We start from the raw sequence: 27,163 nt of genomic DNA on the forward strand, positions 1-27,163 counted from the left end.
CGAGTGAAGGGAAGGAGGCATGCATGTACAACCTAATGAGATGAGATGATCAACTCTCTCTAAAGTCAGTGGGAATCTTTCTATTAACTTCAATGAGAGTTCAATCAAGCCCTAAAGGACAAAAGTAGAGCAGATCATTAAGGCAGACTGTGAAAGTGCAAACAGGTTTTGAAGTATTCCAGAGGTGTTAATATTAAAAAGCATGGCCAATGAGATATATTTCTGTAAAGTGAGGCAGCATCTGTATACTCTGACTAGAGTATGTTTCCCAGGTTTGAAAAGTGTCCTCGTCCCAGGCACATTTCTCGATCATTATATCATGGGAGCAGTGTAAAACACGTTACGTTCTGATAGGCTGCAAATGATCAGGGCAAAGAAACACGTACCTTATACCACTAGAAAGTTGGGATACTCAGAATTCCACTGATTGTGCACCATTCATTTCTAGTCCTGCTGGCTGCTAAGCTCTATGTGAATATTATCTTTTAGTGACTTAGAGAAAAAAAGGAAAAAACACAGACTCACACAGGTTTGACTCTTTCCCCTCTCCAGTTAAATTTCTATCAGAGGGAAATCTCTATACCCTTCTAATTTTACAAGAAGGGGTCAGTTCTCCCTCTACAGCCAATGTGTCAAGGGAATGCACAGATGCTTCTTTTCCCTTCCATATAATCATTCTATTCAAGTCTCCACATTTCTTCCCTCACTCTCTTCAATTCCAGTCCAAAACTGTCAGCTGATGTAGCATGAACTGCTAAGGAAATAGAGAAATATTTAATGAAATTTCTATGGTGGGATTCCTTTTTTAGGTGACAAAAAACCACTGGTATCTAGCCCTAGCTGTCCTCAGGATAGTAACTATTATGATCATGTAGGAACTGAGGCAGGAGAAAATAAGTAGTAAGCAGAATAATGCACTTTTGAGGTCCAGCATCTGGTTATCTAATAGAGAGAAGAAATACTTTGATAGATCAATAAGGAAACTTTTTAATGACAGTAAACATTTCTTAGCCCTGCTTCAGACTATGGATCGAAGTTAAAAATGCCAGAATTCTAAATACTTTGCATTTACTAAGTCATAGTCATCAGACGCTTTGCTATAAAAATATTACATTTAACTTTCACGAATCAATAAAGTGAATTGCATTCATCAATGATTTGATATGTGTTGCTAAATATAAAATACTTAGCACTTAGGTACACATTTCTATGTAAAAGCTTTCCATTATACTGTCTAACTTCTGTGATAATTACAAATCTTGCTTGTTGCTCATCCTTCATTCCTCCTCCCTCCCTTCCCAGCTCTCCTTTTTTTGTAATTCATTTCAAGTAGCTGAAACTGGGTGCAGAGCAACTAAACAATTATCTAGGATCAATTCCAAAGAAACAGTTGAGGAAAACACAAGTATGCTTTATGAGATTCCACTGGGAGGAAAGTTTATTTTTACCTGATTTGTTAGACACCCATATAATTGCCTCTGATGAGATGTGGCTCGTATTTCCTACTGCAATTGTTAATGGAATCTGCCACAAGTAGCTGCAAGACAAAGGAGGGGGAATCTAAGAACAAAAATACTGAACTGATTCTTCTCACAGCAATCAGGGATCATGTCAAAGAAATCAAAACACAATTTCAGTAGCAGTGTAAAGATGTGGATTCTAACAAGTTACTTTGATTTTGAAATGCATTTGCTATTAGCAATACAACAATGAAAAAGTCATTAATCTTAAAAAAACCCTAAATTATATTTTACATTTTTCACACACTATCATCATATGAGGACTTTTTGCAGGCTTTCCTAATTTAACAAAATGATTCACAAAAGAGGAAATAATGATTTCCCATAGAATGAAGAACACTTTTTTACATTTACTTAGAAAAAGAGAACCTCCAGGTAAAACATGCTTTGATTTATAGGGACTCCAAAGTTTACAAATAACATACTCTTCTAGCAACTTCTTAAAAAGCTGTGATGGGCTTTCATAGCTGCTCGTTTATAAAAACAAAACAAATGGAATGGATCTCCACTTCTTTGCACCATTTATTATCACTTATGTGTATGCAAACTGGACAAAACATGCTACATGTGGATTTGGAGATACGCTGGTGTAATCAGACCCCGACTTCCTTATAGGGTATCACAAATTGTTCCTCATTTGGAATAAATGTTGTAATTTACCTAAGACTTTTATATAACATCTTTATCTCAATAAACAGAAATTGAGTGTATGAAGTCAATCTTTTGGGGGAGAGATGGAAAGGATGAATTCCTGCTTGTCTTCATTATCACCTCTATTCCTGAACTCTCAAAAGTATCATTTCAGCAGCCAGTGAAAGAACAGGCATTTCCTCACAGGCCTGCCATGTCATTTTGTACACCAGTCAAGGGGAAGCACTCAGTAATGGTACTAGTGGTACCTTTGTCTATGGAGTATGTGTGCATTTAAGCAAGGCAGCATGGCAAGAGAATGGCCCGACTCAGATATCACCGTACGCTACCACTTTGATACCAAATAAGTATATAATTTTATACTGACTGCATTAAAATCGTGCAAGGATGAGTGTGGGCCAGTTCTTGATATCTACATCAGCTTCTCTCCTGCTAATACACAGCATTGCAAAACTAGCCTATAGTACTAAAAAAAATTAAGTTTGCTCCTTTCCACTGACCCAGAAGCCTGCTCCACTGAACTACAAATGTCACCCAAATGTGCCACAACCGCAGTCGACACGCGCTGGCTTACAAGGGTTGCCTTGCAAGGCCTGCCTTGCTGGCCTCGCTTGGGGGCCGGGGGAGGGAGAGACCCCTGCCCTGCCAGCCCTGCTGCCACGCTTGGCTCCCGGCTCCTCACCCATTCATGAAGAGCCCCCCGTACGCACGGGGGGTTGCAGCGCTCAGAACAGAACCACATGTGCCGAGAAACCTTGTCCATACAGCAGTGATTCAGCAGAGAGGGGGAGATATTTGGAAAACTGTACAGCTGAAAGAGCTATAAGTGATACTAGAAAGAAAACATGGCATTTATTGCCATATGGGAGAAGAAAAAAGGTTCCATGTGATTTTGGGTTCTCTGAATGTTGGTATCATGACACATTGGGAAAATTATTAGATCTACTCATGCACCAAAGACACGTTCCACATGAGCACATGCTCTGGCAGACACTTTTTGGATAATTAAGCTGTGGCATTTGAAGATGCTACTGCCTTTATCAGTCTGCCCACTCCTTGTGCTGGACGTTACCACCCTCCGTAGCACAGCCAGCAGAAAAGGATGTCCACTGGTGCATTAGCTTCTCCAGTTCTCAGTCTCAGAAGTTACCTTCATTGTTGGCTTAACTAATATTCTGGACTGTGAACTGGAGTAATGATAACATGCACAATTAAAGGGAATACATTGGTGCATTTTTTTTTTCTTGGCAGTACCACATCAATGCATAATACCGAAGTGTGTGAGCATCTCCATTCAGCTTAAAGAATAATCAGAGGAACTTGTTTGATAAAGAAATACAATCTTGCATCTGCCAAGGTGCATGCAATATTAGAAGCTAGCTAATTATGCTCTGCTTGGATTACATAGATTTTTTTGTCTTGAGCATTACATAATGACTACGTGGCCAGTATTAATGTACTTTATCTCACTCAGAAAATGATCATATTTGTGATGAGTACTTGTTTACACCTTGACTTCCAACAAATAAGAACTGAGATTCCTTCATGGGCAAATTCTGAGACCATAAAGTATTAAGCAAACATGATGCCTCACACTTCTGCCTCTGATGAACAGTAATGTTGTAGTAACATTGGATTTTCAGTGGAACAATTAGTTGGCTTCTTTGTAAAGAGCTATGCAAAGCCAAAAAAGGGCAGTAGTTTATTTCCACTGCTGACAAAACAAAGATCTCAGGTCATTAAAAAAGAAAAGGCAAGGTTCCTGGAGTTTCAGATTTTGCACATCTCTTCAACTACTTTTTCACATTAATGAATGTTTTTGCTGAGATGTAAACCCATACATTTTCAAGATTCATCTTCCCAGTAACCATAATGTGCCAAGTTTCCACCCACTGCCAGTAGTGAATACCATGTTCTTTCAGTGACATTTCTCCTTTCTTCTCCCTTGGATTCAAAACTAAACAAAGAAGTTCAGCTATTCCTAGTCATTACTCACAGAACAATGATGATAGCTGCTCAATATTCAGAAGCTTATTATCCTTGGCTGCATTATAAAGAGTATACAAGTAATGTGATTGCTTCATGTAGTGACAGAACATCTGTACCTAAAATACCACAGCATACTTATCTGCTTTTTGAATGGGAGAGGAAGTGAACAACCACATCCCTCTCTATATCCTTCTGCTTTTACAGACTTCTGGGTTAAAGACTACTAATCTATCCTGCTGTTCTTTATACAGAAATTATACTTAATCCTTTTTATTGTCCACCTCTATATTTTTTTTCTATCTATTATACTCTTTTCCAGGTTAGAAAGCCAGGCCTGCCCTCAGTGCTTTGAAGGTACGTCTACCATGGATTAAGAGTGGCATAATTCATTTCTCTTCTACACTCTTTATACCTTTTTTAATGCTCCTTTCCTACTAATCCCTACTGTTCTATTTACTTGCTTGACTGTGTCTGCACACTGAGCTGATGCTTACAGAAAATTACCTACCACAACTCCGAGATCTCTTTTCTGAGAGAGAACAGTTTCTTCAGAACCCACCACTGAGCATCTAAGTTAGGACTGTTTTCCCCACATGTATCATCACCTCATTATCAACATTAAGCTTCATCGGTCATTTTATCACCATGTCAACTAGCACTGGGGAATACTTCTGTAATCTTTGTAATTAACGTTTGTTTTTACTACCTTCACAAACCTCCTATTACCAGAAAACTCTGTCACCTCACTCTTCCATGCCCTTTATCACATGACCGAATAGGAAAAACTTCAGCACAGGTTTCTCAAGACTTTCATGGGTTATCGCCCTCCACTGAGAAATTCAACCATTTAATTTCTCAATTTTTGCTTATATTTCTTAACTGAGATCTTCCCTCTTATCCAAGTACAGATTATTTTCTTTAGGACTCTTTAATGAGGAAGCTAGACCTCCAAAAATACATAAAGAACAGTTAAAATGACAAGAGGTTAGACACATCTAGATATAGAAGATGTCTATTAACAGTCTTTGACTATATACTTAGCTAGGAAATCAAAGGAGGAGAACCATGACAAGGTAGAAGAACAGAACAAAGTACAGACTTTAGAAAAAAAATTACTATTTTTTAGTACATCTAACAACAGAAGAATAAGGGACAAAATTAAAATGCGATGCACAAAAGCAAATTAAGTGATCTGCCTCTTAGCAGGATATAATAAGCATAATTATTTTAAAGTGTAGTGGCAATCATTAACTTAAATCATAGAATGATTTAGGTGAGAAGAGACCTTAGCAGATACAGCCCTCTCTTCAAATGTGCTAACAGCACAGGAAAACAGAGTTTCATTGTAGGTAGTACATGAGATCAGAGGAGGATACACAGGCTGTACATTCAGTGGCATCACACAAAGTCAATCAAGTCAAATGTGGCAAATGATTTGCCATCTGCTTTTTTTCCTAATCTCTCCCACTGCAAAGCATCTACAGAACTACTTTCAGAAAAGCTGAACACCAAAAGCTGTATGTACCTTCAAACAGCTTACTAGGCTGAGAAATGAAATTGTGAGTTGTCTAAATTATCCCAGGCTGGAAAAACAGAAATCATGCACCCATCAGCTGGCACTGGTGAAATCTCAACCATCACTCTTCTGTGACTCAGTTTCTCTGGGCTAAATTCAGTTGTGCAAGGTGGTGTCAAATGAGCTGCCATGGGGGACTTGAGACATCTGCCATGGGCTGTAAGATACGGCAGAGCACCTACAGATGCTCCTGCCTGTGTAGTGGCAGCACAAGGTCAAGTTAAGATAGCTGAGGGCACCTCCAGTGGCACCAGTCACCTGTGCAAGCAACTAAATGGGCCTCTCCATCCACTCGACGTTGACAATGGTACCTTCCACAATTAAACGTGAGTTTCCCAAGGAAACTTTTTCATTTCTAACTTAAAAAGGCAAATTTTCAAAACCAAACTGCTTGTAAGAAAGAGAAGGCTTCAGCACAGGTTTTCAAATACAGTATTTAAAACAGGCACTGCTGAACATTTTATAACTACTGTTTTAAATAAAAACTTCCAGTTTGCTGATTCAAAATGAATTTCAGCTGGAAATACAAGTTAATTGAAGGGAGAAGTTAAAATCAGTGAAACTGAAATGTATGGTACTGAAATTACAGAATGGAAATGAATGTTCTAAACTAATTTTTCCCCAATTTTCGCTTTGATTTTTGTCCTGATTCAGTACAGGGAAATGTTTTGATATGTTGAAAATTTCTGTGGGATGGGAATCCATTTCTTGCTCATCTGTAACACTTACTAATCTTTGTAAAGTATTTTGAGAACATAACAATCTAAGACTTCATATCACTGAAGGATATGATTAAAGCTATTTAACTCAGAGATAAAGTGAGGCATAAAAATAATTTAAGAGTAAAGAGGATAAAAAGAAAATCAAAGAGTAAAACTGACTGGTTAAGACACCTGCCTCCTTGTTTTAACCACCAGAATTTAATATCCAAAATGCCAACTCTGTCTCTTCAGTTAAAGATAAAAGTCTGGTACATCCAGAGTGGCTGAAGCTGAGAAACAGGGAGCAAGGACTCCTTGGCATTAGTTTCCCATTCTCAGCTCTCCAGATGGAGAAGGGTGAAATTTCAGGTACCCAGAGACATATGCTTGGGTGAGCAGCGCTGAGTCTGAGGAGGAGACACCTTCCCGGTGCGGCCCTTGCCAACAGTGACGATTCCTTGATTAGGTTAGGATGCTGACAGTGGCATTTCTTACCGAGGGAATATCTCATGTCGTTGGGATTTCAGAGACAAAAGAACACGAAAGCAAAGTAATGAGAAAATGTGACCTTTTGGAAAGCAAGCAAGTCTTACAGAACAAAATGAAAACTAAGAATTAAAGGTTTGTATTTTTACTTCAGTTGCATACCTGGCTGATCTGCAGAGACATATACAAATAGTGGCCAGTAAAAGAAGTATTTAGCTGTGTGGCTGCAAAAGTTTCTGGCTAATAACCTTAAAGCCTATTATAAAATAAAGGCACAGAAAGTTGATAATGTGAATGAACTAAAGGATAGTGTCAAGTTTGGACATTAAATCAGTATAGCAGGAAGAGAATAGAGATCTCTCATTCCTTCCCTTGCCAAGACAACTGCAATTTCCGTTAGCAAGGCAAAAGAAGGCCTTTGTTTTCAGTGAATTTTGACTATTAAGACAGTGGAAGGTTCAAAGATACATTGTTAACGGAAAACCTGAAAGTGTATTACACTGATCTATGAAATTACAAGCCTTGTTGCCATGATATCTGGAAGCGTTTATTCTTAGGCTGAGAGCACAAGTAGATGTAAGGTGGTCAGTGGGAAACAAGTGAAAGTTCTTGAACAGCACAACAGCTTTAGAGCTTCCTGCTACAGAAAGAGATCATACATGAAGCAGAACTCAGCAGTACCAGGGTAAAATTTTGTAAGTCATACTTTCTAGAGAGATTGTGTTGGGAAACACAATTTAAAAGCATCATAGAGATTTTCCTCGGTTATTACATAGTATAGTATCTCATTCAGTAAAGAATATTTCAGGTTCCAGGGGAAGCTCGTGTGAATATCACAGGAAATCACATACTTTTATTAAGTAAGTGTGATTCTATAGAGTGTTAGTCCTGCTTAATGGTGTCCTGGTTTCGGCTGGGATAGAGTTAATTTTCTTCCTAGTAACTGGTACAGTGCTGTGTTTTGGATTTAGGGTGAGAATGATGTTGATAACATGCTGCTGTTTTAGTTGTTGCTAAGTAGCGCTTATCTAAGCAAGGACTTTTCAGTTTCCCATGCTCTGCCAGCAAGCAGGTGTGCAAGAAGCTGGGAGGGAGCAGAGCCAGGACAGCTGACCTGAACTAGCCAAAGGGATATTCCATAACATAGAAGTCATGCCCAGTATATAAACTGGGGGGAGTTGGCCGGGAGGGGCGGATCGCAGCTCGGGCATCAGTCAGCGGGTGGTGAGCAATTGCATTGTGCATCACTTGTCTTTTCTTGGGTTTTACCTCTCTCTCTCTTTTTGTTACATTCATTTTCATTACTATTATTATTATTATATTTTATTATTGTTGTTATTATTATATTTTATTTTATTTTAGTTATTAAACCGTTCTTATCTCAACCCACGAGTTTTACTTTTTTTTTTCTGATTCTCCTCCCCGTCCCACTGGGAGGGGGAGGAGTGAGTGCGCGGCTGCGTGGTGCTTAGTTGCTGGCTGGGGTTAAACCACAACAAAAGGATAAGGAGCTGACAACATATTCATGTTGTGGATATCATTCTCACAAGACTGAAGAACACAGAGATTTCATTAGATTTAATACGTGCCAGTAAAGTGATTGTACGCTGTGCCCAGGGGCACAACACAACAGAAGAAGATGTTATTCCCACTCTCACAAGTATTACACCTCCTACACTGAGCCAGGGTATCAAGGGATTCCTTGTACCCTGTCAGCACGGAAGATGGCAGATAGGAAGCGAAGATTTCACTAACTTTGTAGCAAAGATAAATACAAGATGAAAAATGGATAAAGGAGAAGAATTTGAAGTAACTGAGATCAACTGAGCACAGCTGCGAGGTATTCATTGGTCATCTGCATATGCCCAGTGTGATCTTAATTCCTATGTTCAGAGTAAGAACAAGAAGTCTAGTGCAAGCAACAATGAGAAACAGGTGAAAAACACTGGTAAAGGTAACTGATTAAGTTGGATTCCCCTATAAGTGGGATGAAAAAGCAGACAACAGCAGACTTTTTAATCAAATAAGAAGTTGCAATTAGCCAACTTGAATTCAGAAAGGACAGCACTTAGGTTTTATTAACTGGAGAGGGCCTGCTGGTCTCCGAATTGGACAGGACTTTCACAAGTCCTGCAGACAGACAATTTCTGACTGCAGCACTGTATGCAGTGAGGAAATGAAGACAGCAGGACACAGTACGTGTGCCACACCACTTTAATTGTAGGATGCATATCAAGCGTTTGCTGGACTTGAGCAAAATGAGGAAAGGAAATGGTGCTAAGGTTGGGATCCTGGGGCTCCAGGGGTTCTGCCCTCACCGAAGACTAACGGACTGGCCAACAAGGAAAAGGTAAGCTAAGGCAAAAAAAGGGACACACAAGTCAGTAACAGTGACTACATGACCAACTAGAAAAAGATTGAAAGAAAAAGATTGTAGAAGTGTTTACCCCAAGATCATTCTGGACTATGCTGGGCAGAGGCACTTCCAGCCCCTTTACAAAAGCAAGGTAAGAATTAGACTCACTAATGCCTCACCTATGGAGGAATTCAACTTTTTAGTCAGAGCAACCTACCAACCAAAGCAACCCAATGGGGTCAGCTCTTGACAGGTGCTGCCAGGCAGAGAATGGCTTGACCACATGGTGGATCTGAATGGGCTCCACACCTGAGGTGTCAGTTTTTGAAGAGTAGTGCAAGTTTTTAATAGAAGCGAACTTAATAGATGCCTCATAGATGAGCAGAAATCAATTTGTAGAGCAGTATTCCCTTTTAACTACTAAGATTTATCTACTTTGTCTGAAGTTTTCAAAGGCTCTCATAGGATGTGTAGTTGGATCCACCTAATACATATTTCAGAGGGAAGCAAAACTTGGGGATTTGGAAGGTATTTGGAATTGTGGGCCTATTATAATTTTGAATACAAATTATACTTAGCTGCATACATTCAGGAAACTATGCATAATCTTTATAGTTTGGAGAAATATTTAGAATTGCATGAGAGGGTGACTAGGAAGCTTATATTCTAGTCCTGGAAGATGGTAGCACTTCTGAGATTACTTGCTTCTGATGGTAAGCCTCTTTATTTGCAGTTCTGCCTCAATACAGCTGCTAATTATATATATTTGTCTATTATGTATGCTTTCATTTAGAAACTCATGTTAAAACAGGCAATCATATTGGTATATTCTAAAATAAGGGTTGATAGTTGCTTCCAAGAGTAACTATTTCTAGGATAGATCACAGATCATTTGGGTTTTTTTCTGTATAAGGATCTAAATACAAAGATATGGAGGGAAAAATATTTTCAATACCAATACAGTATCGCTGGAATGTATTTTAGAGGCATGTATTTTAATACAATCATTGACACTATAATTCGTCTGTAGTCAGAACAGTGATTAACACATTTAACAGCAATGTATTACAGATGCGGATTGTGTGGTTTTCCTTTACTCTGCCATAGTCCTAATTCTTCCTGGATTTTACAAGAATTTTTGGAATAATTTTCAGCAATAAGTAAGTCCTAGAGCTGAAATAGGGAAAACAATTTACATTCTTCAGGAGTCTTATGCCAAATATAATGCCCTTACCAATGCAACAAAACCACAAAGTCCCAGACATAAGAAAAGGCTTCAGTGCTGTAACAGCAGCACTAGAATGAAAGAGCCCATGTGTGGCTCTGCACTGTGGGACTGCCTTAAGATGACAGCATGCATATTCTGTTAGAAAACAGCTGTATGTCTTTGGCCATTCCATATAAACACCACTCTCCTTTGGTCTGATTGCTTTTTTAAGGTTGGACACAAGGTAATTTAAATGAGTTAATTTGAATTAAATTACCCAATTGGAAAAGAAAAAAAAATTCATTGTCTGATAATAATATAATATTATCTGATCATAATTATCTGATTACTAAACCTTCTACAAAGTTCTGTGTAATTTTAGCTTAATATTTCATACCAAAATAAATTATAAATCAGGTGGTTACAAATATTACAGGGTTCTCAAAAATTGACTCATTTCAGTGTCAGTGCTAGCAGACTACTGAATTTAGAAAAATATTGTGGGCAAAGAACAAATACTACAAATTCTTTGTCAGTACATGCTTTCTCCTCCCTGCCTAACATTACCTTTTCACACTAAAACACAAAAGGCTTCGTTTTCAAAAGTGACAAGCAATTTTGGGTGCTGAGTCAGAGATGGATAGAAAGAAGCTGGGTTTAAGCAGTGTTAAGTGTCTATTCTAACAGCTGCCTCTTTACCATCCAATAAAGGCTCTTAATCTCTCTGGCATCCTCTGTTCCGTCTTGCACCAGTGCAAAACGTCCTTACAGAATTGCACACGTGGTGCTGATCATGCAAAACCCCATCTCTATATTGTCCTTTACCCATGAGCATAGTCCCTTGACTATGGAGCGCAGATCTGAGATTTCTCTAAATGGAGTGGAAGGATGTGTTATGGGCTGAGGAGGGACTCCCCCAGTAGGAATAAGAGTAGCATTTCAGCTATGCCTACAATCCTCCAATATGTTCTCAGAGACTTAGTGCCAAGCATTTTGCAGTGTATTCCAATGTTCATTTCTGATTTTTCCTCAGAATATTGTGAATTTAAGCAAGAATAAAATATAATTCCTATGATGCTTTCTCTTTTCTCAGTAAAATTCTCTAAGAGTCCCCCACCAAAGTATCTCCTCCATAAAACCTGAGATTCTACTATTGAGCATGAAGGCTCACATACACAGATAAGGAAAAAAAATCCATTATCAGCAACTTAAGAAAGCAAATGTAAAAGAAGAGGTAAAAAAGGAAGCACATTAGTAGTTTCATCCTCTGATCTACAATGGGGAATCCACATCTCTGATTTTTACAAAGCCAACAAAATATGACATTTATCCACCTTCATCCCTCCCATTACCCTTGTCTCTGCCACATGCTGTTTGGGCTTTCCCCAATCTGCTCTTTACTTCACTAAGGTCCCCATCTTAACCACCTTCTCCGTTTCCCTGGTGCTCCGTATTTGCCTATTCCAGCTACACAACTTTAATGCTCCCAACTCCCACCGATGTCTGCACCCTGCCACAGAGCGTTCCCTTTCCCTCCCCCTGCATGTTAGGCAGCTCCCCACCACCACTGCTGCCCTGATTCTCCTCTTCACCTCTCCACCTCACTCTGAATTAAAACATAGTGCTGCCCTCAAGTACATGCTCCTTCCCTCACCATGAAATTGATTTAATCAAGGTGAGTTAATTAACTAGTTTGGGTATCTAGCAATTCCTGAGAGTTAGTATTAGCAAATAAGATGAGGACAGTGACACAGTCTGCAGTGATAATAAAATACAGCAGCAGGTTTTCCCTGTCAGCCTAACTTCTGTCAGGATACGAGTGCTGCCACCACACAGGAAGCAATGACACAATACACCAGTTTTGTCTTCTTTAGCATTCTGCAAATTCCAACACTGAAAGTTGCCCATATCCTGCATACCAGAGCATCCTGGAAGTTTGCCTAGTGAGAAGTGTTTCTCGCAAACAGAAGCTGTGAAATGGTTTTGGAAATAAAGTGTTAAATTACAATTGGCATTTCTGAGATCTTTGCTAGCAGCAAAATCTTGCTGAAGAGACATCTGTACAGATAGGTGCAGGAACAAACTTTAAGAGCACTTCCTATTCTGATTTAATAATAATGCAACAATCAGAAGAGCCTCTAAAAAGTAAAAAAGCAAGACAAAAGACTGGGGACTTTCCAGTGGCTTCCACAGCAAAACAATCCTATTGCAGCAGGCAGTGCGGGGCACAAGTATTGGGCTGGCAAACGCCAGCATCCAGCAGCAAAGGCACTCCTCCCGCACGCACCCGAGGCAGGCAGGCTTCCTTCAGGTCACTTGCAGAAGCAGCTCTTCTGCCTGCTCATTCGGAGGAGCCGTACTCTGCACAGCACTGTCCTCTCTCAGGCTGCTGGGGTTAAGGATTGTCCCTATGCACACTGAAGGACAAAATCTATTGGTGTCATAGAGCTGTCCTTTACTAAACACCAGTGTACATGTAAAGAGAAGGAGCTCCCCACACTTTCTTACTCTTCTGCAAAAACAAGTATTTTCAAGTCCCTGCTTGACCAGCAAAAAAACTGGTTAAATCAATATCTGGCTGTGTTCACACGCAGTTCCGTGCTCCACTAAGAATTCTTGATTTTTTAATCTTGTTCCTGGTAATTCCATTTCCTCTGTGCCTAATACCAGTACCTTCCTCTCCTGGAGCCCGTTCCCTTCATCGTTGTTATAGCTGATATAGAGGCACTCACGTCAGTCAAGATGAACCAGGGTACCACATCTACTCCCTAGGTAGCAACGCAAAAGTTGTTTCTAGTAGAAATGCTGATATAAGCATAATCTTTCCAGTATAGTAAAGATGAAAGGCATAACAAGAAAACACTCAAATGAAATGAGAAACTGGAAGATTAGAGGATATTTCCCAGAGACAGAGAGGTAAATGAGTACTTCTTTTTTTATTTATATTTTGTTAACCCTGTTTCCTCAGCTTATGGAACAATATTTGTCCATATTATGGTCCTAATTATTACATAATTAATACTACATAAGCTACATTATTCCGCAATTGCTCTAAGATGATCTCAAAGATACTTATCAGCATTCCCCCTGTGCTCCTAACATTTTGGTTTGTGTTTAACCAGCCCCACAGCTGATAAGTGGACAGACTAAGTTCCCCATCGCTGCTCAAGTGATAATGCCATACAAATAAGTAAGAATACACATGACAATATCCAACACAGCTATGCTTTTACTATTCAAATAATTATCAGTAAAGGGACAAGCACAGCCCTTTTTCCACAAAGCCTGAATAAATGAGCTTTGCATAGGAAATTCAGAAGAGACTTGAAGGGAAATAAATTCTACAGCTAATCATTCATCTTGGAGTGGAGTGACTGCTGAGCAGCTCTGCTGCCCATTGTAAAGCCTTTCAGTTGTTGTAATTACTACATGGTGTTAGACCCATGAGTCTGTACAGCTCTAGTTTTGCTGGTCATGTCCCTGGCTTGCACCATTTGGCTGAATTTTCCCTAGTCCAGCCACACAGAGAAAGGCACAGAGGATTACCACGTTACAGCACGTATGAATACCCTGTCCGTATCCCGATTTGTACCTCTTCCTTTTTTCTCTTTCCTCACAGCTAGCTGTGTTCAACACCTAGCAAGACATTTCCCTTTAGGATATTATCATGAACAAGCAAAGATTAGCTACGGAAACTGCGTGTATGATAAGAACACTATACAAGTGAATATTACCTCAGCAACATGAACTTAATTATTTTGATAACATTGGAAAGGTTATTTCTCCACTTTTGAAGAGACAAGCTCTGTATATTTTTAAAAGGCGAAACTTACACCCATAACCAGAAAGCTTTGGTCTGCTCTTCAATACAGTTTATAAAAGGTTTATGGATTTCATCAAAACTGATTAGTTTATTGTCTAGACCACAGATTATTTTTCATAAGATCCCTTGTCATATCTCTGAGCCATTCTTGCAATGATGGATGAGACTGGTGCCTTAAAATCATCATTTTCTCTGTCAGCAGGGAAACCCACTGAACCCTGTCAGATGGAATATCACCTCCTCCCCTGTAGCCTTATAATGTAAGGGCATAATCCGTTCTCACAGGGGTATACAGGAGTCCAGGACTAAACCTACACATAAGGATTGTTATTCAGGGGAAGAATATGAATTATACAGTTATTACAGGAGTTTTAAACTTCTGCTTGGATAAGCTGAAATTGCTACTGAAACATTGTACCAACCACAGGCTTCGACATTCAAATCAAAACCGGTGATTTTGGCCCTTCTGAGGAATGGCGTTCCTAGAAACAGTGTCCGTCACTTTTAGTTTTATTCTCTCATAAAATGAGAACTATGGATCATGCGAAGGCATAAGTGTCAAGTAAAATCTATGTTCACTTTGCAAAGAAGTGAAATTGTATACCTTCTATAATTTCAGGCCAAATGTAGAGCTTAGCATGCCATACAGTCGATTCTATGCACACAAATCACAGCTTATATATGTATAGCCCTTGAAACACATTTTTCTGCAGTTATAGAGACAAGGAGTCCAACTGTACATGAGATGGGAAAATCAACTATATGTAATCATTCTCTTCTGCAGTAGAATTAAAGACACTTACAGTAATGGACTAGGCAGAACTACGAGTAAACCACTGCCAAAGGTATCAACAATTTTCACTTTTACAGTTTATCACTTAGAAAAATCTGCTTGCTGCTTCTATATTCCTCTATATGATTTCAGAGAGAAAAATTAAATATGCTGCTTCACATTTCATTTCTAACAGTTAATTCCTGCATAAATACATAGCATAAAGAAAAGCACAGACATTTTATAAAACTAGAATTGTTCTCAAATGTTCAGTTGCCTCTTTATTTACATTTCTTATGCAGCTGATATATCTGAAAGACCTACTCTGAAGTGACTCCTTCTAAAGGAAGGCAAAGTTAAATTTGCCTAGAGAGGGTCTGAACCAGAAGTTTAAACTCCTCATCTCTCTGAAGGCAATAGAACTGACGTTTATTGCTGTGCCATGCCGAACTACGGCCCTACCTCTGGATAACTAAAGACTACATGGCAGATGGATGCTTTAAGAGCCTTCCCCGGAGCCTTCCAGTGCATATCGTGTTGTCTGTTTAGATGATAAACTCCTGGAAAGGCCTGGACCTGTACATTTTTCTGTGTTTTGTGCAGCTCTACTCTTTATGGTGTTTAAAATGATCATCACGATTAATCCATAGATAAACTACCCTAAGGAAGCCAATGTTGCCTGCCCTGCAAGAGCATGGCCTCAAATGTGGCATAAATACCATTTGCTCCCCGTTATTTACAGTGCCTATTATGGTTCCCCAGGGAGCCATGTGTCCAACACCTAATTCATGGGTCACGCAGGGGAGATGAGCACCGACTTTATTGGACTGTGAATTAGGCCACTGATACGTAACACCCCCAAAGCCTGCAGGCTGATGTTATATATGTATATATATATACCTCTGTGCCTCCCACAACATCTACCTGTGCTATCAGGCCCCGCTGAACATCAGTAAACCCTTGCCAACTTCCTGACCAAAGCCACCTGCAGAATCAGCCAGAACACTGCATTTTGCAATAGTGCTGAACATCTGTCAACGTGCTGTTCCTGTTCAGTTATCAACCCCCTTTCTGTACTTGTAGAAAAACTGGTCCTTTTGTATCATGTCATACAAACTTCAGCTCTTGCAACGTTAAAAACCAAGGTAATGTATCATGAATTATCAAATGACATCATATTAATGTGATTATCTCTGTCTACTGCTTTCACAATAATTGAAGCGATAGTGACTTTTCCAATGAAAAAAAACCCACAAAAAACCCTGAAAAAGATCTAGGTCATTGCTGGCAGTAAGATTAAATTTATTTTCAGTATGTCAATCTTGGTTTTCTACTTAATTTGATGGTATGAAAGGACGTTTAATGACACAGAGCCATTGTGCATACCAAGCCACATGTGCCTGTGGGCAGTGCACCAACGAATTGCATGGTCATTGTTATAACACTCTAGACACTAATTTATAACTAAGCCATAGGACTTTAATATAAACTGGTGGATGATTTTTGAAAGGTGAATGGCATAGGTAAGTTTCACCTTTTGCTAAACGTATATGTTTCCTGTTCTTTGCTACTTATACTTACGTAACAGGACTTTCAAATAACTTCAACTGGGAAGTGGCAAATCAGCTCCGTCATCTAACCAGCGGGAGTAAACATCCCATCTGTAAAGCCTTGGGCAAGGGGTTTCCTTCCCACTTGTGGTTAAAAGGACATGGAAGCACAGAGAAAAACAAATCCAAACGGGGAAGAGAACAGGAAAGAGACTTGCCAAAGGAGATAATAATGTATTGTACTGTACAATACATTGTATGTACAATACAATGTATGTACAATATGTACACTATTGTACAATAATGTATTGTACATATAATATGTATTGTACTGCCTGTTAGGACAGTAAACCCCTGGCAGGGCTCATGCTGATATCTTTCTCTGTGCTCCCTATATCACTAAATTTTACTTCCAAGATTTAGAAATTATAATTGTGATCAAATCTGTAGACAAAATCTCCTAAGAAACCCAGCATAACTTGCCCTGCTGGTGTAGAACACTACCCTTCCATGTATCACAAGATACAGTTTGAATTCTGAATTAATGTCACATATGAAAATAAAACCAAGTCTAATTCTCACCTGTACTGGGTTTGCGCGGCAAGGTTTTGGTAGTGGGGGTCTACAGGGGTGGCTTCTGTGAGAAGCTGCTAGAAGCTTCCCCTGTGTCCGATAGAGCCAATGCCAGCCGGCTCCAAGACGGACCCACCGCTGAGCCAAAAGCTGAGCCCATCAGCGACGGTGGTAACACCTCTGTGATAACAGGTTTAAGAAGGGGAAAAGACTGCTCGGCAACAGCAGCCGGAAGAGAGGAGTGAGAAGATGTGAGAGCAACAACTCCGCAGACACCAAGGTCAGTGAAGAAGGAGGGGGAGGAGGTGCTCCAGGCGCCGGGCAGAGATTCCCCTGCAGCCCATGGGGAAGACCATGGTGAGGCAGGCTGTCCCCCTGCAGCCCATGGAGGTCCACGGTGGAGCAGATATCCACCTGCAGCCTGTGGAGGACCCCACGCCGGAGCAGGTGGATGCCCAAAGGAGCTGTGACCCTGTGGGAAGCCCGCACTGGAGCAGGCTCCTGGCAGGACCTGTGGACCCATGGAGAGACAGGAGCCCACGCTGGAGCAGGTTTGCTGGCAGGACTTGTGACCCTGCGGGGGACCCACGCTGGAGCAGTCTGTTCCTGAAGGACTGCACCCTGTGGAAGGGACCCACGCTGGAGCAGTTTGTGAAGAACTGCAGCCCGTGGGAAGGACTCACACTGGAGAAGTTCATGGAGGACTGGCCCCTGTGGGAGGGACCCCACGCTGGAGCAGGGGAAGAGTGTGAGGAGTCCTCCCCCTGAGCAGGAAGGAGTGGCAGAAACAACGTGTGATGAACTGACCGCAACCCCCATTCCCCGTCCCCCTGCACCTCTCGGGGGGAGGAGGTAGAGGAAATTGGGAGTAAAGTTGAGCCCAGGAAGAAGGGAGGGGTGGGGGGAAGGTGTTTTAAAATTTAGTTTTTATGTCTCACTATCCTACTCTGATTTTGATTGGTAATAAAATTAAACTAACTTCCCCAAGTCGAGTCTGTTTTGCCCATGATGGTAATTGCTGAGTGATTTCCCTGTCCTTATCTCGACCCACGAGCCTTTCGTTATATTTTCTCTCCCCTGTCCAGTTGAGGAGGGGAATGATAGAGCGGCTTTGGTGGGCACCTGGCATCCAGCCAGGGTCAACCCACCACACCATCCCTGATATTCCACCTTACAAAACATTTACACACCCAGTAGTCTTTACTCATGAATTACAGCAACAGTTATTACAATCAATACTGAGTCCCTAGCAAATCTATTTAAGGAAGTCTCTACAGTACTTAAAAGGCTGAACATCTCTGTTTTAATCAATCAAACAACTAATAATCTCTGTTTTTCTGAGTACTAAAATCTATTCACATTGCATTACACATATATATACTCGCACAAAAGAAATTTTCAAGTGAATAAGGGAGCATCTCTCTCACACTGCACTGAACCGTGAGTCATGAACACTTCCAACAGTCCACATTCACTTGTTTTACCTCTTTTTCACAAAGGAACTCATTTCAGCCCAGAACTTAAACAGATGCTTAATACCCTGGTAGGTTGTTCCAATACAGCCAGAAAAACAACTATTTACTCTGTGTCATGTTTGAATTCCGTAATATTCATGTTCTAAAAAAGGATAACAAACTTCTAAACGTTTCCCAATAAACATAACTATATTTTTAGACCTTCCTCAACAGGAATGTTCTATAAGCTCCAGACGTGTCAATCAAAATTTGATATTAAATTTTACCTTTTAATGATTTAAATCTACTGGACAAACACAGAGTACTCAAGGTTGACAGCATGCCCTCTTTCCCACTGAGCATGAATAGGTGAACACAGAAGCTTCTAAGGCTATTTTGTAATTTTCTAGCATCAGCTCTATATTCTTGGCCTTAAAATATGATGTCAAAATGGCTTTAAACAATAAGATGAGGATTCCCCAGCATCAGCCAGGAATGTCAGCTTGTCTCTGGGATGAAGGAAGTGTGTGGAGTCAGCTGGGAGCAGGAATGAAACAATCTAAGAAGTGGAAAAAGGGTAGGGGCAGAGATGCGTAAGTGCTGCTGATTTCAGCCAATGTAACAGTCCCCATAGGACCAGTTCAGCCGGCTTCAAAAATGGAACAGCTGGAACCTCCTGCCTTGTACAGAGCTCCAGTTCAGCTCTTGACTGCTTCCTGAGTCAAGCGAGGTATGTATCTGACACACGGTTACATCTGCCTACTCAATGTATGAGCATGGAGAGGTCCACTCCAGAGAATTACTTAAAAAAAAGTATCAGACCTTCCAACCACATTCCAAATTACTTCATGGAGTGTGACAAAATCAAAAGAAAAGGAGAGGAAACAGATGTGTGATGTAAGACGTAGTCACAGAGAGAACTGTCAGGATGCACATGGGCATATTAAAAGCTTTATCTTGTTCTATTACTCTAATGATTTTTTTCAATTCTTTTAACTAGCCTCATCTTTACTACCGTTCAAATGGAAGGGTCACCACATGCTATTGATACCAAGCAAAGCTCAGAGATTTCTAAAGAGACATCTTCATAAAAACACACACATGAAGCACTTACTTAAACAACTACAGCCCCTTGAACGATATTAATTGAGAAATGTAAGTACCTGTTGTCTCCAAGGGCAGGATCCTTGGGTTTAGCATCACTATCATAAACAAAACGCTCTTGGGAGATCACTATGACATTGTCTGTAGTTTCATTTCCCAAGATAGTGATAACAGGATAACCCATCTGTAGTGTCCACTGATCCATTACTTGTTGGATATTTACAGATTTTCCAACCTTTTTTAAAGCCTTCAAGAAAAAAGAAAAGTTTCAATACGTTGAAGCAGTATCATCATCCAACACATAAAACTCTTTTTTTTTTTTGTCCCAGAGACCATAATTAGTTTTAGAGGTTTAAATAACCATCACGCATGCACACACACACAATTACACCCAGTACACACACACTACATAATTTAACCAACAGTCTCTGTATATCTTAAAAATAAACACTGAGCAATCTTGCCAGAGAGGAGAGTGACAGTCAGAAAGTCATGCTTCCCACATCATTCAGGCACTTCTGCTGTAACAGAAGAAACAACCTGCTTTACAGGGTTTTAACAAGAGCCACAGAAATACTGGGTGGCTGTCTCCAAAAGATACTATTGACCAGCTAAGGTTAAAAAAGACTCAGCATTAGTTGATCTAGGGAACCTACAATAAGGCATATTCAAAGGGCCTGATTTCTAAAAGTACAGAGCTTCTCTGTTCTGAAAATCAAATGACTAGTTATTTGAAAATACTGTCCCTCACGTCCAAAGTGAGTCCATGTATACCAAGATATCCCCAGCTCCTTCATAAACTGCACCTGTCATAACACACGGAGGATTAATGTGTTCATATTTGATACCATATGTCAATAAAAATGCTGTTTTACAAGTGGATTTTCATCTGAAACAAAAAGAGATATTATGGCATCATGGGAGATGAGACTGGGTATGAGGAGAATGACAGGCATCATTTGTTCTTCAGTGACGGAAATGTCCCTAGCTGCCGAACAGTCCTAGATCACAGACTGAGCAACCTCTGATGAATACAAGCAGAACCCAGCAAGAAGTCTTCAGAACTGAAGCTGCAATTGCAATGCATTAGGAACAAAGCAGCTGGCAACAAACGTGCCTACAGGTGAGGCAAACGGAATTATTAGCCTTAACAATAGGTTTGAGCATACAGTATAGCCGTAGTGGTTATGGACCAGAATACAGTCTCATTTTTGTTCTATTTTATTGGCAGTGGGTTCTGCTGTTCTTTCAAGATTACGTTCATCCCTCTGACCTCCCATCGCCCAGAACTGTCCAAAGGCTTTAACAGAGGAAGGCACGAGGTGAGAAGCAAGAAAGACTTTTGCAGTGGCATTCAACTTCAGATTAAGACATAGATTTAAGAGCCTGACTGTATGTTACACATCTCAACTCTCATTAACAGTCAGTACAGACCTAGGACTCAGTTCAGTTGCTCACACATAGGTGGCTAATGTCATTTGACTTTGACCTGCCACTCCAGAAGAGTACAGATTTCCCCACAGATCTTGTGTCAAATCGATTAGACCCACCTGAATGTCTTGAACACTCTACTGCACCTAATCTGGCACTAGCTGCCTATATTTGAACAACTAGCTCAAGTCCCTAGTCAACAGTCAGTGGTTTGGGCTCATTATAAAATAATCGTGTAGTGGCTAGTCAACTGAATTGCTCTCTATGCTCTGCTGACTGTATTGACTAGATTTCTGGGACTCCAGTTGTTCCTATTCACCAAGCGTCAAATGAGATGTCCTAAAATACTCAACACATTCTTGCAGAACTGGTGGACCTGCAGCAGACGTGCTTATCTCATGTGGCAGCTGGAAGCCAGGTAGGATAAATTAAGGTAAACGTTGTTAGATGTCTATGAACAGGCAACTGAATCCAGCCCTCATTGACAACAATTGGAGCTTGGACACCTAGCTTATATGTATATACCTGCTTGTCTAGATAAACACAGATGTCTTGACCTCCAGCCAAATCCTAGCTTTGGTGTCATAGTTACAACTAGATTGTCATGTTTACACATGGCTTAAGTTGGTACTTGTGCCCAAACTCCCTGACTGTAGTCTACATTGCCGTGCACTCTGTCTTTATTCTGGAGTGCCCACACTAGCTCTGTAGGTGAGAAATTCAGGCATGCTTGGCTCAGTTTATGAAAATTAAACTCTGCCCTTACAGATCCCTGGACGAGGCTCTAGAAACTCAAGCCAAGCTTGATCATAGCAACCAAAGGGAGCATGGACATAGGAACTATAAGTCTCTACAGCATGCCAAATGTTACAGTAAATAGTTATCTGTTTACACCAACCTTTAAAGCTTTAATAGTTTTGTCCTTCACACAAATCATAACTCCATACAAAATCACAAACACATCTGATGTAAATGCCAAAGCTCAGCACTTTCATGTGCCTTCCAGCTTATGGGCCTCAGCGTGCTGCCACTAAAGTCAATGATAGCAGATTCCATGAAGTATCTTTTACTGCACATCAGTGACATAGCACAAGCAAGGAAATATATTCTAACATAACAAAGAATAGAAATGCTGCAAAAAACATATTTTAATGTTGCCACTAGGTTAACTCAAATGGAATTTCTTTGCATCAATTTTTATATTTGCTCTGGGGTCTGAAGACCTCAATATGCACTATTCATTCCTAACCTCACCAAGAAAAAAAACCCAGTAAATTCCTGCTTCTCCCTCAGTGCAATAGATCAAAGCATTTTACCTTTGACAATGTGTTCCAGAGATCATTTCTGGCTGCATTGCCATACTTGTGAATGGTTAAATAGTCCTACAGAAATAAAATAAAAACACAAATCAGTATTACTATACACACGCCAAACAACTATAGCTGTGAATCACTGCTATTAGAAGTTAAATCACATCAATGTTTGCATTTGTCAGAAATCTAGAAATATACAACATTGTCATCCTAAGGGAAAAAATAAACGGTTTCTTAAGCTAGTTTACAATGCAAAAATTGTTGCTAAAAATTTCATTTACAGCATTCAGTGTTCTTCCTTTTCTGTGTAAGTCACTCTATAAGCTAAATATATTGAATATACATTTAAAATACTTGTCTAATCTCAGAAGGGGTTCCTAGGTAATTCTCGGCAATGAAAGGAGAAGCTGCTGAAACACAGTTCCAGTTGCTATTTTAGCAAGTCATTCCATGTCTAGTGTCAAAAATTTGCTCACTCGGATAACAACTAGATTTGTTATAAAAGATTTAACTGAGCAATAGCCTACCTGAACTACAAACTCTTATGTAGGGGGATCCTGGCGCTTCAATGTCAAAATACATCATACTGGCAACTGGGGCTGTAACAGGTTATCACAAAGGCTCTCCAAGAAAGGGAGCGGTGGAAGAGGGGTGATCGGAACCCAACTTCGTGCTTGTGCACAGCATGTGTGTTTTCATGTGTGTTTTCACGACATATGAGACTCAGAGTCTGAGGAGGTTATAAACTGAATGCTTTCACTTATTCAGCTGCAGTTTCAATGACTGAGGGTCCATTCTCCTCCCATAGCAACCAGAAAAATAATTCCTGATAAGGTACCATCATATTAAATTAACTTCCCAAATTAATAGTTGTCGTGGTTGAACCCCAACTGGCAACTAAGCACCACACAGCCGCGCGCTCACTCCTCCCTCCCGGCAGGATGGGGAGGAGAATCAGGGCAAAAAAGTAAAACTTGTGGGTTAAGAACAGTTTAATAATTGAAATAAAATAAAATAATAATAATAGTAATAATAATAATAACAATAATTGTAATCAAAAGGAATATAACAAAAAAAAAGAGAAATAAAACCCAAGAAAAGACAAGTGATGCACAATGCAGTTGCTCACTACCCGCTGACTGATGCCTGAGCAGCGATCCACCCCTCCTGGCCAACTCCCCCCAGTTTATATACTGGGCATGATGTTCTATGGTATGGAATACCCCTTTGGCTAGTTCGGGTCAGTTGTCCTGGCTCTGCTCCCTCCCAGCTTCTTGCACACCTGCTTGCTGGCAGAGCATGGGAAACTGAAAAGTCCTTAACTTAGGGTAAGCGCTACTTAGCAACAACTAAAACATCAGCGTGTTATCAACATCATTCTCATACTAAATCCAAAATACAGCACTGTACCAGCTACAAGGTACAAGGAAGAAAATTAACTCTGTCCCAGCTGAAACCACGACAATAGTTTAAGCATATGACCAGGTTAGGTCGGGGCCTTTCAGGCACAAAACGCTTCCGATTTTTAATGACATCTGGAGACACAACACTCTTAGTTTCCCACCATCCTATGTCCCTTGACGACAGCTCATTCAATTACAGAAGTGAAATTCAGCAATGATTATTTGAATAAAATACATTTCAAGCATTTTGATTGGAAGAGTTAAGTGAAAAAACACATCAGAGGTTGTAAATCAATGGGTTCTCCTGCCTTTGAATTTCTACCATCTTCACTTTACACAATGGTAGGAGACAAACCCTAATTTACAGCACAATGATAAAACTGGGACAAATTTGCTGACTCTGTTATCTGTGCTTTGTGTGAAGTAAGATACTTTGGAAATAATTAGTATTTGGAAAGCAAATTTCCTGATACACAAATTGTAGCACCTGTGACAGATTTAGCTTTTGTCAGCCAACTCATAGTACCACAAGGAGCAACTCCCATTTAATCACAGGCTAGGAAGGCTACATGAGAACACTGACTCTGTAAATGCAGTGCCGAGTCTTAACAATGTCATGAGACTAACTTGGAAAAAAGACAGTATTATATAGGCTGCACCTATAGCACACTGTGCTTCCATTTTCTCTAAAAATACAGAATCATTTAAGGCACAGTGAAATATTCAATAGCTTTCAAAGCTAAAAAGTTGAATTGCAAATTAAAAAGCTAAAATAGGAATAAACAAAAGTGGGACGAGGTAAATAAATAACAACAAATACACATGTGCATTCTAAGCGGTACTAGAAAATGCTGCATGTATTGGTCCTTCTGAGAGTTGCTTTCAGAATCGTTACACAGCAGAATAAAATGGGTGGAACCCTTGAGGATTTACTCCATCCAGGCAATAATCCTGTTTACCAATCTACCATTAGACATTAAATTAAATTTGACTTCTACATTTTGCGTTCAGAAAGACTGCAAGAGATGAAATGCTTCTGCCCTTTTCTTTTGTTTTTTCTCCCAATACACAGATCAGGAGGTTTAGATGTGGCTCCTCACTCAGTTAAAAATTTATTATCCTCTAATCTAACATGTTTATCACACAAAGGAAAACAAAAGGAATCCTAATATTTACAATTAAATAAGAAAATACAATGATAAACACAACGTATGAGTACAGTCCTGGTACCATACAACTTAATCATCCATTTTTTCATTATTTCAAGAAAGCTGCATTGAGACCATATACATAGCATCAAACTAGGAGCGTTATCAAATGCATACTACACAAAAAGCAGTCCTAAGTGACAGTGTGAATCAAAATAGGCCTCCAATAGTAAATCTACATTGCAATCCAAAATCTGAGTGCACTTCCTACAGGCACAAGAGCAAAAGGTTACTGAACCAGGTCCTATCAAAATGTCCTCATATATCAGCATCCTGTTTTCAACAATAACCAGTAGCTGACAACTAGAAAGGGTATAAAACAGGACAAGCATACAGTGATACTTCCCCAGTATGCTCTCCCATCATCCAGCACTTCATGGCACAAGGAATCCTGAGCAGATTAGTATCTTTGTATTTAATAGTTATCACCTGTGAATTTGGCCAGTTGCTTTCTGAATCCATATAAATGTTTAGCATTTGCATCACCTTATAAAAAAAGCATTTCCCACTCCAGTGATCTGTTGTGTGAAGATACTTGTTTCAAACATCTGCCCATCTGCTGGTTTCATCTGCTGCTCCCTAGTTCTGGCACTAGAAGACACAGTGCATTACTGTTCCCTACTTCACTCTCCCCAAGCCATTCATGCTTTTACAGATCTGTATCGTGTATGTCTTCATACCAGAGCTTGGTTTTATACTGAGACCACCACCAGACCCAATCACTGCTATGCTGCAAAGTTACATTTTGTTACCACCATCCAAGTTGTTGACTTCAAAGCTAGCTAGGGTTACCATGACCCAGCCTGAACTTTCATTACCAAATTACCAGCCTCTCTTGAAGTACCTTTCATGGACAGCCACTCAACTTAAAAAGGAAGAGAAAAGGCTTATACGTATCAGCATCAAATACATCCCAGGAAGTATTAAAATAGAAGCCAAAGATCTATACATACCCTGCTTCTCTGTTCTAAGGATAGAACAAGCAGGAATATAATCCATTTTTCCTCTGGGGACCCATATCTAAGTCTTAAGTAGCTTGCAAAGGGGCAGAAGACATGTTCTCATTCATTGTAGTTCTCCAGGGCAGGAGTATTAGCCACCCCTTTGCCTCTACACTGAATAGAAAAGAACCAAAGCAAACAGAAGAGAGATGCAAGCCACAGAACAGAAAAGGAGGATGACACTGAAAACACAGCTGCCTGAATCTAAGCTGCGCTCAGCACAGCTCCAAAGGAGGTAAAGTGACTTGAAGCCACTTTCTCATAAACACATATGCCCAGAACCATCTGGCTGCAAGGCTGCTTCCCATCATAATCTCGAAAGTTTATCACCTACAAAAGCTGTTCCATCAACTGGAGTATGCTGGAGCATGAAGATACGCTTCAGACACCTTCCTATCTTTCAGCTATAATCCTATGGTATGTGTGAGGAGAAAAGATGGCATGAAAACCTCTTTAACAACCCAAGACTCAAGAGCGCTCTTCTACAACTCCCCCTTTCTCCTTCACTGTAATGCTGCCTCTGAACTTTTTTCTTTGTCATGGGGAAAGTAGAAAGAGAGTTCACAGACCCTAGAGCAGTGTCATTCAACATGAAAATTAATCAAACACACACACAAAAATGATCATTTGGTTTTACATTTTCAGCAAGCATCCTCTTCTAATATTCTTCTTAATATCTTGGCATTAAAACATGAAGCCACTCTTTGCCAAAAAGAGTAACGGAATATGATCCCCTCAACTCTATCAATAAAAAAAATTTCATCAGACAATGTGGTTTTCTGACATGTGTTTTAGTAATTTTTAACATCAAATTAAAAAAAAAACAAAACCAAAATCTGTCACGCCATGAAAACAGTCCAATGGCTGCACAATCAAAACCTAAGATCTTGCAAAAAATCCCAACAGATTTAGACTATAATATAATGTTTTGTGAAATAGTAATCTTAATCCCCCCAAACAAATTAAAAGGCTGAATGCTTTTGAAATTATTTTATTACTTGAATACTGAAGCAGATAGCTTGAACAGTAGTAGAAATAGGAGTAC

At 39.9% G+C, this 27,163-nt stretch overlaps 1 protein-coding gene across 1 annotated transcript in view; it reads right to left on the minus strand.

Moving 5' to 3' along the window:
- The window catches only part of TRHDE (thyrotropin releasing hormone degrading enzyme), a 217,990-nt gene that overhangs the window by 52,198 nt on the left and 138,629 nt on the right, over positions 1 to 27,163 (minus strand). Inside the window, exons 8-10 of the mRNA XM_050904731.1 lie at positions 22,510 to 22,575; positions 19,822 to 20,009; positions 1,449 to 1,537 (exon numbers count right to left, since the gene is read on the minus strand). Coding sequence (XP_050760688.1) covers positions 1,449 to 1,537; positions 19,822 to 20,009; positions 22,510 to 22,575 — 343 coding nt within the window. The remainder of the gene's footprint in view (positions 1 to 1,448; positions 1,538 to 19,821; positions 20,010 to 22,509; positions 22,576 to 27,163) is intronic.

The sequence above is a fragment of the Gymnogyps californianus genome, chromosome 1 (assembly GCF_018139145.2).
Source record: "Gymnogyps californianus isolate 813 chromosome 1, ASM1813914v2, whole genome shotgun sequence".
Lineage (NCBI taxonomy): Eukaryota > Metazoa > Chordata > Aves > Accipitriformes > Cathartidae > Gymnogyps > Gymnogyps californianus.